The 17,254-nt window shown below is 45.5% G+C and overlaps 1 protein-coding gene across 8 annotated transcripts in view; it reads right to left on the bottom strand.

Annotated features, from left to right (window-relative positions):
- Nucleotides 1–17,254, bottom strand: part of LOC118793072 (probable phospholipid-transporting ATPase IA) — a 112,116-nt gene that overhangs the window by 56,283 nt on the left and 38,579 nt on the right. For 4 of the 8 annotated variants that reach the window (XM_036551038.1, XM_036551037.1, XM_036551044.1 and 1 more), the window contains 10 exons: nucleotides 15,449–15,518; nucleotides 14,938–15,065; nucleotides 14,129–14,240; nucleotides 13,379–13,544; nucleotides 13,019–13,024; nucleotides 10,688–10,815; nucleotides 10,248–10,325; nucleotides 9,919–10,007; nucleotides 4,354–4,404; nucleotides 1,963–2,035 (listed from right to left, as the gene is read on the bottom strand). In XM_036551038.1, coding sequence (XP_036406931.1) covers nucleotides 1,963–2,035; nucleotides 4,354–4,404; nucleotides 9,919–10,007; nucleotides 10,248–10,325; nucleotides 10,688–10,815; nucleotides 13,019–13,024; nucleotides 13,379–13,544; nucleotides 14,129–14,240; nucleotides 14,938–15,065; nucleotides 15,449–15,518 — 901 coding nt within the window. The remainder of the gene's footprint in view (nucleotides 1–1,962; nucleotides 2,036–4,353; nucleotides 4,405–9,918; nucleotides 10,008–10,247; nucleotides 10,326–10,687; nucleotides 10,816–13,018; nucleotides 13,025–13,378; nucleotides 13,545–14,128; nucleotides 14,241–14,937; nucleotides 15,066–15,448; nucleotides 15,519–17,254) is intronic. The other 4 variants (XM_036551041.1, XM_036551040.1, XM_036551042.1 and 1 more) reach the window with 3 other exon arrangements.

Here is a 17,254-nt window from a genome sequence, read left to right as displayed (position 1 = left end):
ACACTATGCTGCCCCAAACGATTCACAAAGAGGCCGGCGTTACGTGAGAAGTATTGACCAGTCAACAGCCTGTCCTCTGTTTTGCCTGGAATAAGACAAGTGGCACGTCTCTGCTATACTGGGCAGTGGCAGTATAGCATAGTGGTAAGGAGCAGGGCTTGCAACCAAAACGTTGCTGGTTCAATTCCCTGCAGGGTCACTGCTGCTACACCCCTGGGCAAGGTACTTAACCCAGAATTGCCTCAGTAAAACATCCAGCTGTATAAATGGATAACGTAAAAACTGTAACCTATGTAATTCTCTCTGGATAAGGGCGTTTGCTAAAAGACATTTGATGTATAAAGACTTATATTTAAAGCAGTGAACACCACAACGTTCCACACAGACTCAGATGTGTGATAATTTAATATCTTTGGTGAGAAAATCACACCGCGGGGCTGTTTATTTTTGTGAACTTTTTTCCCCCCTCCAAAAGCATGCGGTGAACATCAGTGTGCCGTGTACCCGCCCAGAGCCCGAAGCCAGGCACAAATTCACGGTGGATGACCCGAGCCACGAACGTGTGAAGAGGTAGCCAGCCAGCAGACCCCTCCCTGTTTGGGCCCGGAGGGGTGTTCTGCTCAAACACAGTCAAGCAGAAACAGTCGAGTCGAAATTTTTCGGCTGCAGACGGGGCCCGCCTTTGTGGGCGTAAAAAGATGAAACTGCGTTTCCCCTCCCAGCCGTAACCCTAAACGCTGCCATCCAGCTGACACACAACACTCTCACACCGCTTCCACAACGCTAAAGCAACAGTGCAGCTTAGCCACCGCCGTGACACTTTCACACTGTTAACAGCTATTAACTATGAGGCATAGACGAGTGTTGCTGTGTATTGCCTTACAACACTATACATATATTGGCTTGGCAGATACCTTATTCTGAGGCGATTTACATGGCTTCCGATTGCACATATTATGTAGGCATATCAGCTGAAGCAATTCAGGAGAATCGCCTGGGCCAAGGGCACAGCAGTAGCACTTCCCCACTCTGGAACTGAACCTGCAACCTTTCGGTTATAAGCCACCAATCCACACTGTCAGCCTTGGGTACATGTATGCAAGCTGTAATCAATATGTTTGACAGATTATCAGCATTAGCATAGTCGCAACAACAGTTACAGTACTAATGCGCGCCCAGAGGTTGCTGGCCTCCATGTTTACACGGGCAGATGTGTGCCTGCTTACAGCCAGGCTGTTGTTACTCCCCTTCCTCAGTGGAGGGGCAGAAACACTCAGTGTCGGTCTTTATCCTCAGTGAGCGTACACTCAGTGCCTCTGTGGGGGTGGGGATTATGCTTAAGGCATTATGAATGTGAGGACTGTAGCTGTGTTAAGTGCCGGGGCACGCAGATTAACAGGTTCTCGCTGCGAACAGGACTACTGACCGTCTGCTGTGAAATCACCAGTTACCCTGGGGTGATTCTACTGTCAAACTGAGAGGAATAAGTATGAGGCCAAACAGCCAATTTCTGGCATTCCGCGTCAAGGTAATTTTCAGCTTGGAGTGTGCTTGGCCTATCCATCTAAACACTATGCCTGAAGATTTTACCGAATATTGACGATACACTCCAATACAGTATGTTGGCATAGTGATGGGGAGCAGGTCATGTGACCCAAAGATTGCTAGTTCAACATTCAGGCACTACTGTTGTACCCTTGGGCAAGGTACTTCACCCAGACTACACAGCTATTCATACTGATTACATGTAAGCGATGCAAGTCGCTCTGGATATGGGCATCTGCTAATCAAACGCTGTAATGTCATGAAACACAGACAGGGGTGGACCTTTTCGTTGTTGCCAAGGGTGATGTTGTTCACCCAGGGCTGGTGTGCTCTCTCTTCTTCCTTATCCAATCAGAGCTCAGAACCTGTCAGGAGCAATTAAGGTGGTGGTGGTGGTGATGGGGTAGTCATACTTACGTGATTGCTCTGGAGGTTCTCTAGCAGGCTGGGGTCGCTAAATCCCGCCTCCTCGGACGACCGCGGGGTGTGTCTGTAAGAGAGGGGAAAAAATGCATGCTTACGAGGTGCACTGGATCTGTCAGCACCAGAGGCGGACGCCCCGGCTTCAGAAAGTGAAAGTCCTACCATGTATTTATTCTAGCCATTCACTAAACAAGGTGATTTCACTAATTAGCTCCTCTACCTGGCTGAAGAGTTTTGCTAATTAAATTCAGCTGGTGTAGTGTAGGGGTGGAACAAATATGTGGCAGGACTTTTACTTTCTGAAGCCGGGGTTTTCCACCTCTGGCCAGCACTGAAAACAGAGAAAACCACACACACAATGATGCTGTCGAGCAGTGCTGTGTGTAAATCTGTTTCACTCAAGCAGGACATACCGGATTAAAATAAACGACAGATTTTTCTCTTCAGGGTTAAAACGGCTCCAGAGGGGGGGGTCACATGATTTAATACAGCCGCGTGTAAACATGCACATCCCACAATGGCATCCGCTCAACGGCACCTCCCATAAGCCCAGCCACTTTCAACACCCGCGACACTGGAAAACTGCATTCCCAAAGATACCATCACCAAGGCACCCAATAAAACAGACAGGAGAAAATGGAGAACAGACACGGGGGAAGGGTTATTAGGTTGCACTGGCCTGCTTTCCCTTACGGACCTCATGCAACACTAATTTGCTTCCTGCCCTGCACACACAAAAATCCACAAAAGACATGCTGCTCATTGCCAATCACAAATTAAATCAGATCAAAAAAAGTAAATAACCAGTGAACACCCTCAACAGAATATGCTGGCAGAAACCCCATGAAATACAATGCAAGTCAAGTCTGAACATAGTGAAATATGAAACATTCGAAAAATAAGGTGTATATAAACCTATAAATATGCAGAATATTTACAAATAGCACTTTCAAACACGTTATGTCGTGCCATGTATTATGCAATATATTCAACAATGTTCTCTATATTACATTTATAGAGGTGACAATAATGTATACACTCTCTGACATTTTTTGCAGTATACCCCTGCCTTAAATACGCACACACACAGCACAGATGTACGCTCTACTTTTTGTGCAGTGTCTTGGCAAACCCTGGTTAAGTTCAGCTGTGTGAGATAAATGAATTAAATGGAAATGGGGAGGTTACAGAGTCAGATCTGCATCCCTCCCCCCATCCCCCCCCATCCCTTCCCCCAAACTCTTGCCCCCCCCCCCCCACCTGAACTGTCATCATCTGAAGACTAAAAATTAAATAAATAAAATAAGCTCTAGCTGTGACGGGGTTTCAGTGGGGTTAGTACATTGGGGCTATGTCAGAGAGGATTTCAACACACAGCACACGTTTAATTGGGCCTCAAGGTGCTACGTGCTCCTTGAAATTGCTGAGAATAATCACTGCAGAATTTAACACTAATAAATTTTACATTCTACAGTTTCGGAGTTTATTCACAATGGTGGCAGGAAGAAGCAGCTGGCCCCAATTCCAACTCAGCTAACTGAGGTTTGTTCACAAGGGCTCATGAGAACTCTGCATAAATTAAATAGCAGAGCCAATCAAGTGCTTTTGTGACTGGTGATAGCTGGCAGTGCAACTGGGAATAGCTTCCCCCGCAGGGCTGGTGTGGAGCTGTTCTTTCAGCACCACAGAAGTTAGATAACCATCAGCACCTGGATTTACAACACTGCTTCAAATCAGGTTAGAGACATCACCACCAGTGTATCCTGTGGACTGCCTCCCTCCCCCCCCTTCCCTGAAGAAAAACCTGCTTTTCTTCCTGAGGTCACTCTTATGGATGTACTGTGGGACCTGTGTGGGCTTATCTAGCCATCTGCCCTGAAAGTGATGAATGAGAGAGGTGTGGGCTGGGACCGGTGCAGCACGCTGTTCGATGCTGAGAACATGCTGAGGCAGGGCAGGATTTTTTGGGCAAAGAGAGGATGGGGGGGGCACCTAGTGAGACTTCGAGCTCAGAGCGATTCCTCAAAGGCAGCCTTGACAGGAAAAAAATGAAGGTCAGAAATCCCTGCTACGTCTTCATAGGCTTTGGCTCTTAAAATGCTTTGGCATCCTCTTACCACCACAGGAAGAGAGGAGTGGGCTATCTATAGTTCTTCCATGTCCTCCATATCCTCTCTTCAATCCGGTATTCAAACCTTAGGCTTTAGTGTCGCTGTCTCTTCTGACGGACTCACTAAGGCACATGCGTTGGGCGTGCTAAACGGTGGCAGCCAGGAAGGAGACACCGCAAAGCATCATTTACACCGACTACATTTCCCACAAGCAGTGAGCGACAGGCACTCCGGCAGGCGACAAACCCGCAACCAAGCAGACAGGCCGTCTTACCCATCATCCTCAGAAATACTACAGCCCTCGTCTTCTGAGGAGTGACTGTGGCTGGGAGAGGAGAACAAGACAACAGTGGGGGGGGGGGGGGGGGGGGCAAAAGGGTAATGCAGAGAAGAAAGATATAGTATATATACATTCACAAATGCTCTGTGTATTTATGGGGTGAACAGGAAACATAGCAGTCCTTGTGATATTTGAGGACGTTACATGCTGATGCAGGCTTCCTGTCTGCTCTGTGATCCTCTGCTCTGGTTCTGCGGAACAGATCTCTGTGATCCATGAGGAAGAGCATGGGAACCCTGATCCTACAATTCCTGGGACAGACTTGGAGGGAGGGGCTTGAGTGATGGGCTGTAGTAACCTGCTTCGGGAAGCGCACTGAGGTTGCATGAGAGCGGGGGGGGGGGGGGGGGGGGGTGGGGGGGGGGGGCATGGAGGAAGCCCAATCATTCATCAAACAGACACACAGTCAGAGATCTAATGCAAACCTAACAGACGTACACTGAATACAAACAGATAACACGAACAGACAAAAAGACACAGGCACAATAACCAAAAGAACACAAACGACTGGATCACTGACTACGTTTACATGGACAGCAGAAATCTAACTATTGACCTTATTCTGAATAAGACAATATTCTGATTAAGGCGTTTACATGAGTTGCTTTTAGAATATTCGATTCATGTTCCCGTTTTACATGTTATAGAGCATAGATCGATTAATGGAACACGTCTATTACGTTCCCACGTCACGCCGTCCGACGTTCCCTCCAGAATTTCACGTAGGCTAGGCTATCGACATACACTTCGTTATGGTACCATACACTGTTTTGGGCGTTTCATTTTTAATTTTCCGGAAGCTTCAAGTGTGGTTACTTATATGTCAAGCCTTACGTGCAAATGGATGACGGCGTCGTCTCCAGATCTTACAGATCTTTCTAAACCGCCATGCTCTCGTTTGCCGTCAAACGGTCGACCACTGCCGTGTGTGTATATGTGTCCTGTCGCAAAATGCAGCGAAAACTCCCACAGGACGTTAATAGTGTGATTAAGGTGTGTACATGTCTTCGATAATGTGACTAAAAGAGGAATGCTCCACGTCTTAATTCGATTAGGGTTTACTTCGAGTATGACCTTAACCGGATTAAGGTAATCAGGAATCGCTGTTTACATGGTAGTTTCTTAATCAGAATATTGTATTAATCGGGTTAATATCGGAATTTTGCTGTCCATGTAAACGTACTGACCGACACACATGGAGCAGAACATAGACAAACAGACTGATTGCTGGGGCACGCCCTCCTGTGGACAGATCAGTTTCTGAGTACCCCGGGAATAACCAAGACGCTTCTGTTTAGAAACTGTGACGTCAAGATATTTGGAACAATAGGCAATGGGAAGAGAAGTCAGTGTATATATATAACGTATATATATGAAAAACCGTTATTTGCAAAACTGTCGTTAGATATTCCTTTTACAGATTATGATTAGGCTCTGAGTGTTCATTTGACTGATGTGCTATATGTATGCTTAGATTTTACCACAGCTTCTCAGCTTGTAGCTCGTTCGCTACATTACAACCTATTCTGATTCTATATTGCCGTTACTCCTGTAATAATAATACATGTAACAAAATTCAGTTCAGGTGTAACAATATACAACATTCTTAAGATTCCACTCTCAAGCTCACAGCGTGCATTCCAAACAGCTGAGAATATTCCGCGACCCGTCTGGCCACACTCGGCTCCCAATCTCAGCTGTTCATCAGCTGACCTCTGACAGCTTAATCTGTCAAAGTGCTTTATCAAAGCACAGGCCCGCTGAGACACCGAGTGGCACAAATCCCGTGGAAAAGCTCCTGTAATTATCGCAGGCGCGTGTCTGCCCCGACGCCGACAGACACAGAGAACCGACAGCGTGCTGCCGTCTGATTGGCTGAGAGGGTGCGATTGCTCGCACGTTCACCTTGGCTGGGGTATGAGGGGCCAGCCACAATACTTTGGGTGGATTAGGGCAATAGGAAGATACAGAGCCTTAAGCTTACAGACGGGGAGACAAATGAATCCCCGGCCAATGTACTAAAATAGATACAGGTGTAAAAGCGGGAGAAATAAAATGGGCTATTTTTGCTCTCTTCACAGCAGAAAAACAATAGTCTGATTCACTGGCTCTCGACAGTCTCAGAAAACAACTGTCTGATCCACTGGCATCATTCTGAGGTTTAATTAATAGGTTATAGCTAGGATTTAGGGACCAGGCTGCCAACCCATATGTCTTAGTGACTTCAGAGGTATGCTAAATATAGTAAAATGTACAAAAAGTCTTAAGAGCACACACATGTTCATGGTACAGTTCTACAAATCTAGGGAACTAGTGTTCATTTAAAGTGTTCACTTTAAATTTCACTAAGGAATTTTCTCAACAGCTGCACCTGTTTCAATGAAGATAAGAACATGCAACCTTCTGATCGCATGTCCAATTGTTTAGCCACGACACCACGTTAACACATACGTTTGTCAGGGAGGATTGTTCCTGTTAATAACCAGCACGTAAGCTTACAGTGTCTTCTGTTGTAAGTATTTATACAGACATTTTCCCCTCCACATATAACCTATACATCCCATACTTTCCCCAATATACAACCCACTCTCTATATATAAGCCAGTACTCTACACCAATGCATATCCCATATTGGCTGCTTGCAGATATCAGTTTAGAGAAGGAACTGTGTAGATATTTATATTATATGGATACGATAATGTTATTATCTGTGTCAGCCGTCAGCCCGTCCGCACGATGTGGAGACCAATACGCACAGAACCTTGCAAAGAGCAGACATTCCCCCCCCATTCTGTGATCCACTCCTGTATCTGTCTGCTCCTCCCTGCCCCTGTTTGGGCTTCAGGTGATGGAAGCAGGTGCATGACCGGCTAAGGAGGGCACGGGCACGAGATGAAAGAAATTCCCCCAAATTTCTGGCTGGTTGCCCCCTTTCATGTGCAGTGCACCGTATACAGCGTCCCTGAGGAAAGGGGCGGGGGGGGGGCACAGCGGAGCAGCTGCAGGTTTTACACACGTCAGAGCATTAACAGGGAACAGAACATCCAAAAAAAAAAAAAAAGGACACATGGGGACACTTTGTGCTGGGTTCCCCTTTCATCTGTCCTCTTCTCCGCCACACATCCCCCCCCATCTGTCCATCCACTGGTCCTAACCCTCCGCCCCTTCTTTCTATGACAACGCTTTCCTGATCCGTCTGCCAGTGGGTTTCAGTCTTGGGATTTAGCAGATAATTAATTAACTGGCACCAACACATCAAGGTCCTGTTCAATTAATTCGTCAACATGAAATGATGTGCTGCTATGGTACTTCTCAACAGGGCAATGATAACCTTCTCATTCTCCTCAGTCTGATCACTGTGACGGGCCTGTCAGAAATGATACCCCCCCCCCATCCTGTCCTCATGTAAATGGCCCAACACAGCCTAACATCAGTCTGAGAGACTGTGTGGGGAGAGAGCTCATAAACACCAAAACACCCTTCCATTACATTAAATTACTAAGTTGCTTACAAGGAGTCACTTGTGGAGCTTGCATTTGATCCATCTGTAAAGCTTGATGTTTACTGAACATTCACAAAGCTCCTCCTTGATGTGAATCCTTAAGTCTGATCGCTCAACACGTTACCCGACCACATGACTTTCCATACTGCATGTACTACACAACTTTCCATTTTGCAGTGAGCACTGGTGCAACTAGCAGCAAGCACCTGAAGCATATCCACTTATCTCTGGCGTCACTTTTTTAGTAAAAATCCAATAATGAACAGTGAAACCGCAACGTCATACTAAAAATATCTACAGGCTCTCCATAGATGACTTTAAGACTCCAGCTCACCCTCTCTCCCTGCAGGCATTCCATTAAATATAAAGGCTCAATGTTCACTAAACTTCATATTATCATCCTATCAGTATTCACTTACATTGGGGTACAGACGTGAATGACAGGGTTTACAGAATGGGGGTGCCGGGGCCGGACACAGCGAAATTACAAACCGAACGCAGTTAAGCAGGGAACCCCCTTCTCAGCACTAACCGCCGAGCCTCTGTAGGGCATGTTTCCTACGAGAGGAGTGACGCCCCATCAAGTCAAATTACTGTTTTCACACAGAGGGATGATTTCAGTAATTGCATCCCCAGTTAATTAGACGCGCATGGAGGTGGAACACGCACGGCCTAGTGCCATCTGTCATGTTGCATTACATATGCATTTCAGGCCAGTCGCTCAAGACGTCACTCCGCACTCCGAGACGTCAAGAACCGCAGGATTCTATGCAGCAAGTAGCTATGAACAAACGCTATGTACATAAGCTATGCTACATAAGGACGAAGGTCAACCTTGGGCTAATGAATAAGCAGCCTGAGGTTAAAGTTGAAAGCTTTTGTTTCTTTCCTCTTCCCCCCCTCCTGTGCTTCCCAGATTTGCTTCCCACTCCATTAAAGCTGTAAAACTTAGCAATCTTGTTGAATCAGGTAGGGAAAAAAAACCAGATAAACATTTTTTTTCCCTCCCCAAATCGTTACAACATTACAACGTGCCCTCGGAAAAACGTCCGAGCGTCATTAATCCGGCGCTTTGCGCGGCCCGTTCCTCTCGTTATGAGGGACAGATAAGCGGCACTCGAGACGGACGCGGCGGATTGGCACATCAAAAGGCCCCGCGGCTCACAGCGGCTCCTTTTCATCCGCGCCGCGCAGAGCGATGCGCCCCCCGGTCTGACGAGCAGCGCTCGGAGACGCGCGGATAAAAGCCGCCACGTCGTCATCCATATTTATGAGGGCTGAGCGTGCCCTGATTTTTAGGACGGATTCGCAGCGGGAGAAAAAAAAAAAAAAAAAAAATCTTATTTTGGGAGATGGCTTCTCATTACACAGGCGCTAGTGTCTGCGTCCTTAATTCGACGTCACGGACATCCCGAGTGGTAGATGGTGCATGATTTTTGTGGCATGTGGATGTACCGATACAGCTGGCTCAGGGACTGAGTCATCCAGATCAAATGAAGATCTGTCAAATCGCTTTAGATCTGCATAGTACTGATCCAAAAACAAACCAAAAAAAAAAAAAAAAAAAACTCCAAGCCCATGATTTGACACAACCTCCTGGTCACCAAACTCATTCTCAGCTTCTTTTTAGAAAGCATGCAAGCTTTGAATAAAAAAAAATAAAAAAAAATACACATTCAAAATCCAATAATGGAAAACAACCACGATGTTCACAAATGGCTCCCAAAAACAATCAATCCAAGAGGATGAATTGAACTTATATAGCGCCTTTCATCCCTTTGAAGATTTTCAAAGTGTGGCGCACCAATGCTGACCTCACAGTTATTTATAGAGGAGCCCAGGGAGGAGCAGCTAGACAGCTGCTAATGAGGCGGCAGGGGAGACGGGCTTCAGATACAGATTTGTGCTGTTAATGAGGGTTGTGTGAGTGTGTGTGTGTCTATCAGTGTGCGTGTATTGACGGGGGTGGTTTTAGTGGTAAACAAACAGATACTTACCCATAGGTCACACCTGCAATGGTGCACTTCTTAAACTGCATCACGTTGCATGTCAGGGTTCCCGTTTTGTCAGAGAAGATGTATTTCACCTGCAAAGGGCAGTGCAGATAAACCTCCAGCACGACCACAAGTTAAGTCCCATGTATGAATATGAAACAAAAAAGGCACCAGCCCATATTAGTAACATGTACGTTTTAAAGTGACCTGTGAAATGTGAAAAAAGGCATCCAAGTCTGCCATACTGTTTGAACTGTGGCAGATTGGGTTTTGCTCTGTGGAGACCAGCGAACCACATGACCCGCGTCGAGAAAGCCGACTGGCTGCAGTACCTGCCCCAGCTCTTCATTGAGGTTGGAGGTGCGAGCCATCGCAGGAGTGTTGGTGACTTCGTAGTGCATGTCCGTGTCCTAACATGAAACGCATGAAAAACACAGGATTAAAACACTGTGATGAACTGTGTTCTTCACAGTGAACTTTACACACAAACACATGCGGGAGCGTCCCCTACTGGTGCTCTTTAACAGGTACCCAAGTCAATACAAATTAAACTCTGCCTAGCTCAATGGGGCTTTAATAGTAGGAGGCTGCTGTTAAACTATAATAGGAATAGAATAGGAAATAGGAATAGAATAGAATAGAATAGGAAAGCCAAAGTATAAGCATGCAGCCATATTTTTGACCATGAAATGCATCATTGCCACTGAATGACATTGTCAGGGCACATAACTATTTTTAAAATGTGACCGTGGAGAGCAGCTCCCCCACTCACCCAGTTGATGAAAAAGGCCTGGATAAACTTTATGACCTCCAGGGTGACCAGCAGACTGATGGGGATCAGGTTGTTGAAGAGGATGATGAAGGTCAGGAAGTTGAGGCCAAAGTTGGCGGCGCCACCGTCTACGAAGTGGGGTGGGGGTGGGTGTTGGGTTAGAAAGACAGGAGCCAGTCAGCTGGGGAGGGCAAAGTGTGGCCACTCCCCGTGAAGCCAGAGATTGAAGCCGTCCTGCCTGATGTACTGAATGCCAAGCGAATCACCAACAGAAGTCAGACAACCCCACAGCTTGGAGAACACAACCTTTTCAGCCCACTGGAGCTACAAGCTGAGCCCCACCAGCAGAGCCTCCAGGGGTGAGGTTCTCCCTTCACATGAATAAAAGGCAACCTTGGACACTGTGGACTGTGGAAAAGCATGGACCGATTGACCCTCTGTTATGCAAGCAGCTTACAGTAAGGTGACAGAGTGAGCGCGGCACAGCCTTGCAGGAGCAATCCTGCTAGCAGTGGGAAGGAGGGACGATTACTTTTCAATTTCCCAGCGGAAAGGAGGGAGAGTCAGTCCAAAGCACTTTCCCAAAAAACCAGAGGGTTTAACATTCCATGGGGGACTCCGTCATGTTTTAACCAACAGAGAACAGTGATATTAGCCTGTAGTTTCTGGTACCTGGTTTAGTGTGTGAGGACCCATAGTGGTACCCTCTGAGCAGAAAAAGTTCTTTCCTCTCAAGCTCTTTCCTCTGCAAATCCTACATGTATATATCTACTGTCTGAATGCATATAACCTTGTTACTCTGGTCACTGTTATTGGTACTGCCTTGCATTACACTTGAAGGACATTTCTTCCGTACCTATTACAGTGAATGTAAAAATAGGAAACATTGTATTCGAAGCGCTCTGTAAAAATGATAAAGAAAATTCTGAATGATGGATTTGCTGTGGTGGAATCCCCTGCTAGTACATTTCTGTCACAAGCCACAGAGATGTACATTGGACTGACTCCCCCTTTTCCTTTGGGGCTGATTACGATTTGGTACAATCAGAAAAGCTGCGTTTGAGAATTTTTGGCCGGAAGGGGCTTGATCTTCCTATGATTAGTGAGTCATCTGCAGTCATGACTTTGGTGCCCAAGCAGGAGAAGAAAAGATTTTCAAAAAACAATACTTTTGCTCAAGAAGCAAGTGCCACAAAAGAATGCTTCCAATATTAGCCCGTTCAAGGAATTATAAAATGTTTTTTACGAATTGTTGAAATCTATTGTGTAGTGAGGCTTGATCGTGGGCTGCTTTGTGACGCTTCCCCTTCCCCTCATACGCATCGCGCTAAAGCTGCCGAACGTCGGCGGCGAAATGGCAAGACGCGCCCCGCAGCATGCCGCCGTGTGGGACGGCACAGCACGCGCCACTTCTGCGAGGGGGGAAGAGAGGTGCGGTTCACAAAAGAAGCCTAAAATGATCTGACGCAAATCACTGCGCCACATGGGAACCGCTCCAAAGAGAGAGTGAGGCTTTTAGTGATGCCTTAAACCCTCTGAGGGGGGAAAAATAAGCTTGGAACCTGCGCCGGGAATTTTCTCTGTCCAATTCAGTCTATTTTGCAGAGAAAAAAGAGACATTACAGGCAGCCGGTTCTGTGGGAAAGGCACCACCTTGTGAAGACTGCTAAGCGGTGCTGATATTTTAAATCTGGCTGCTGCTACCTTAGATTTTTTTTCTCCAATGATTTCTGTGGGTGATTTAATTCTTTCATTGAAAGCATACATATTTCATGAATATTCTGGATTGTTCTCATTTACGATGGACCTGTGCTTTTTCTGCTACTTCCCCTTGTGTATGGCAGCACTGGAAGAATAAAAATTTCGAAACCAAGCAGAAGAGACATTTCGTAAAATGTCAGCGTTTGGCCTCCAGGCCGCAATGCTTCTGTGCAGTGGAAAAAAAAAAACGCATGACAACATGATTGCAGAAGCAGCAGCCTACTAAAGTCTTTAACCACAGAGGTTGAACCAAGAGGAGAAAAAAAAAACGCAGTGTGGTCCATTTGCGGTCCATTCGTGGTTCATTTATGGTTTAAAACAAGAGTGGGAAGAGTAGGAAAACAGGATGTGTGGGAGTGTCACTAAACACAGAAAGAAAGCAGAGATGCTGTCTTGGCCAGGCACTAATCTAGAGGGAAAAGAAGAAGCATCTGAAACCATGCGCATGAACGATTCTAGGTGAAGGTAACCAGCTAACTGGGCATAGTGAATTAAGAGCTGATTAGGAGAGCAGGATTAGTGAGGAGAGGCATCAATCACTGACAGCCAAGGCTTTAAAATGGTTGTTACCTGGAGCTGTTAAATGAAATGATAAACACAAAAAGACATGACAACAAACAAAAAAAAAAGATTGAACAGATGGTTAAAAAGTCAACAGAAACAAAACAGCACAGATATATCCAACCATTTCACTCTCTTGACTGTCACAAGCTTTATTATATTTGGAGGGGACATTTTCCTCCTTTTCTGCAATTTTACCCGCTTGACTTGTGCCTTGATACACACAGTTCACTTTTACAGATGGACAAACTCAAAAAAAAAAAAAAAAAAAAAAGATGCAGGAAAACCCAACGACGGTGGCACTAGCAACAAAGAGAAACAACAAGCAAATAATACGCCAAAATGAGGGGGCGGGGTTGTTGGTCTTACAGTTGAGGTCCATGTACCAGGCGTTGTTGCCGTGTCGGGCTTTCCAGATGGTCTGGCCGATGGAACAGATCAGCGATATGGCCAGCAGGCAGCCGAACAGAACCAGGATCTGGAAGTTGGTGATGCGTTCCACATTGGAGAGCTTCAGGGGGGGTTTTGTGGAATTCTGGGACAGACAGGGGACAGAGAGGAGTAGCCCAGTGGAAGTCAGGGTAGAGAGAAGAGAAAAAAAATAACATTTATATGCTGAAATTAATATTTATATGCTGAAATAACATTTTCAGGAGGCCTTAAAATGTTAATGGTAATTTAGAAGGCAGTGTATCTGTTACATGGTTTACAATAGCTTAAGAACAAAACCAAATTCAATCAGACATCCTCACTGAAATGTCTGCTTAAATATGCAAGATCACGCTGAACATTAATCATAAAACATCAAAAACAAATTCACTCCAATTAATTTCAGAGCATGTAACAGACATTTTTTTGCTGTGGTTCTGGTCATGGGAATCTACTACAAAGAGCAATGGGCTGCCATTGGTTTGCAAATGTTTTGGATTCGTCTTGATTCTAGGGTACAGGGACAGTGGCTTCAGCATGTGTAAGTTTGGAGTCTCGCCTGGTGTAGATTGGGTTTCATGGTCTGTACCTCTATGCGTTTGGCATCCTGTCCAGAGCAGGCTGGGTTACAGAAAGGTGCGTGCGTGAGTATGGTGTCGTGTCCGGTTGATCAGGTTTCATAGCGTGTACCTGCATGAGTTTGGTGTCGTGCCCAGTGTACACCACAATGCCGTGGACCCACTGCGTGTTCCGAAGCTGGGCCCCTCTCAGCAGAATTTGGTCTGGACCCAAGGGTACCGTGCTGGGACATAAAGACCACGAACTGAGCATGGAAATGCTGAATAAAGGTTAGCAGAGCTCAGATAGTGGCAAAAAGTATGATAGACCTAATTTAAGGGCTTAATAATGGTAGAGTTCAGTTAAGAGTTTAAGTATAGCAGACCTAAGTTAGGGGCTTAGGAACAGTAGTCGTCAATTAGGTGTTAAGCGTGACAGATCTCAATTAAGGGCTTAAGTATGGTAGACCACAACTAAGGACTTTGGTACAGTACATGTCAATTAAAAGCTTAAGAATAGCCAACCTCAATTAGGGGCTTGAGTATGGGGCTTAAGTACAGTACACTTCAGTTAGGAGCTGAAGTAAAGTAGACCCCAACTAAGGATCAAGAATGGCAGACTTCATTTAAGGGCTTAAGAATGCTAGACCTCCAACACAAATGTAAGTAGTAAGTAGTGGATAGGCTGTTAATGAAGGCTTAAAGTACAGCAGACCTCACTTATCGACTTAAGGACGATAGATCTCCATTTGGCTTAAGTATGACATACCCTGATTAGGACCTCAAGTACAGTATACATCAGATAAAGGCCTCCATAGGATCGGGCTCTATTATGCTTACGCATAACAGACACAAATTAAGGGTTTAAGTACTGTAGACCTGACTTAGAGGCTTAACAAGCTTCAGCAGAGTGATGAAGGAAGTGTAGTTGTCATCCCGTACCTGTGGCCTTCCAGGCGGATGTTCCCTATGAAGTCATAGAGGTGCCGATTGGGATTCTCGCACTCTATGCGCCCCGCCAGCCTCATCAGGCTGTCAGGGTCCCGGATCTCTGCGGTCACCTGCAGGCCCTGGGACAAACACGGGGTGAAGAGGTGAGATACTGTGAGCTGGGCTTCACTTCCCATGTTCTCATGTGTTTCAGTTCTTTATTAAAGTAAATCCCTTTGACAAAACAATCCGGAAATCCTACAAATAAACGGACAGGTCTTACAAAATGCCATAGTCAGTTCATCAATCAATTCATCAACCAATCAATCAACATAACCTGCACAACTTTATCATGTACATTGACTAATTAATGTGCATAATTATTTAATTCATTACTGAATGACTATGTAAGGAGGGGCGGTGGGCACTGACACCCATCTAAACATTAATGATGTTCTAACCAAGTAAAAGTTCCTTCCAGATGATGATGACGGAGTTAAGAGGACTAATTAAAAATGCCCACCTGGCGGATCTTGAGGTTGGTCTCTCCATCTAGATTGGACGTCTCGATGTAGCACATGGCTTGTGGCTCACTGGTTAAGGAGAAACATTACTGAGTACAATGGAAATGAATGTACGGGAATATCTACACAAGAATGTGCACACACACACACACCCACACCCAGACATTCTGATCAAACATTTGCACAACCTGTGTGTGTCTCAGTTACTCCACACAACAAAATCAATGGTATGAATTCAACACTAGAAGCGTAGAAATGATCATCTGACAGTGATCAGAGACAGAGTAAAAATGAACACTTATAGCGTCACATTAACGCTTGATTTTGCTGTGTACAACAATTTCACACATAAAACATACAATGAATTCTCAACTGCTATACAATGGGAAAAGACACAGCAATGGTGCTGTTCACCTTTACGCTCCACAACAGGCTCGTTTTTCTTTTCTTTACACAAATGTCTGACGCAGCACCCATCCCAAAAGGACAGCTAAAGGATTTTAACACCTCTGAGGTAAAAGTTTTTCTTCATGGCTCTAAGCTGGCAGATTTTGAGACACATAAACAGGGTGTGTCTGATTGGACAATAAATGATTTTCACATAGATTTGGGTCAGTGCTTCAGCCAACTGTGACGGTCACAGAGCAACAATCACTGCTGCCTCAATCATTCAGTAAGAGGTGGGTGGGGGGGGGAGCAGTATCTTTGTGAGCAGCATAAAGCCTTTAGTTGTCCTCTGGGGGTGGGGGGGAGGGCGAACCCCACAAACATGGTGGCAGACACATCAGAGGGCGCTAGCAGGTCAGACAATGCGCTTCAGACAGGGAAATGAGACAGGGTTTGAACCAGGCGGCACTGAAATCCAATCAGTAAAAACAGTATCTGGATGGGCCGATAGGAAATGAGAAGTGTCCATCCAGACAAAATGAAGACCACTGAAACGGTCCGAGTCACAGTCAGAGGACATAGCCCCATTCTCCATGAATAAGAGACAGATTCAAGGATGCTGCTGGTCTCTCAAAGAGAAGAATTACACTGGAGTTAGACTGAACAGAGGCCAACATCCCAGCTGTACTCAGCTTTTATTCCATAATTTCGAGCGAACAGCATTAGCTGGGAGCAGACTTGTCACTTCTGCTCTACTGACACATCCTAGTTTGGATTTAGTCAAATTCTTGGTAAAATTCCAAGCCCTTTTAAATTCTTTAGCTTGCCAGAGCGGGGCAAAAATGCACCAGCCTTGATCTACATAAAAAAAGACGAGGGACAAAAGAAACCAGTACATACTGCTTTGACTTATTGAGAGAGCAAACATTTGTGTGTGCAATAAACACGGAGATTCCTCATATGGTGAGGACGTTATAAAACCTTAATGATTTCCCCCCCTAATAGGATTACACAACCATTCTGTGAGGTGTCCCATTAATCTTTTAGGATGCTATTTTGAGACTGCCCATTGGCACTCGGCTTCAGTGTCTTATTTAATGGGAGAATCTGGATAGTTTTAATTTTGCCTCATAAAAAGAGGGCAAGCAGGCGAACACGGGTTTTCCTCCCGGGGTCAGGACAGTGGTGCAGCTGGTCAGGACCTGGACCAGACCAGATATATCCTGTGTCAAATCCCTGGGTGAGTGCAGCTGTTGTACGCTGAGGCTGACCTTCTGAGTTGCCTCAGTAAGGCCTTCATTAAATAAATTCATTATGTAAAATGGAGGAGATATACTGTGCACTGGATACAGGCATCAGCTGAATAAATGTGTTATTTTGGACAGTTTGGTGACCAGGGGGTGACCAGGAGTTTAGCA

This window comes from Megalops cyprinoides, chromosome 18 (assembly GCF_013368585.1).
Source record: "Megalops cyprinoides isolate fMegCyp1 chromosome 18, fMegCyp1.pri, whole genome shotgun sequence".
Lineage (NCBI taxonomy): Eukaryota > Metazoa > Chordata > Actinopteri > Elopiformes > Megalopidae > Megalops > Megalops cyprinoides.
The sequence above is the reverse complement of the archived record's forward strand: the minus strand, read 5'-3'. Positions and strand labels throughout refer to the sequence as shown.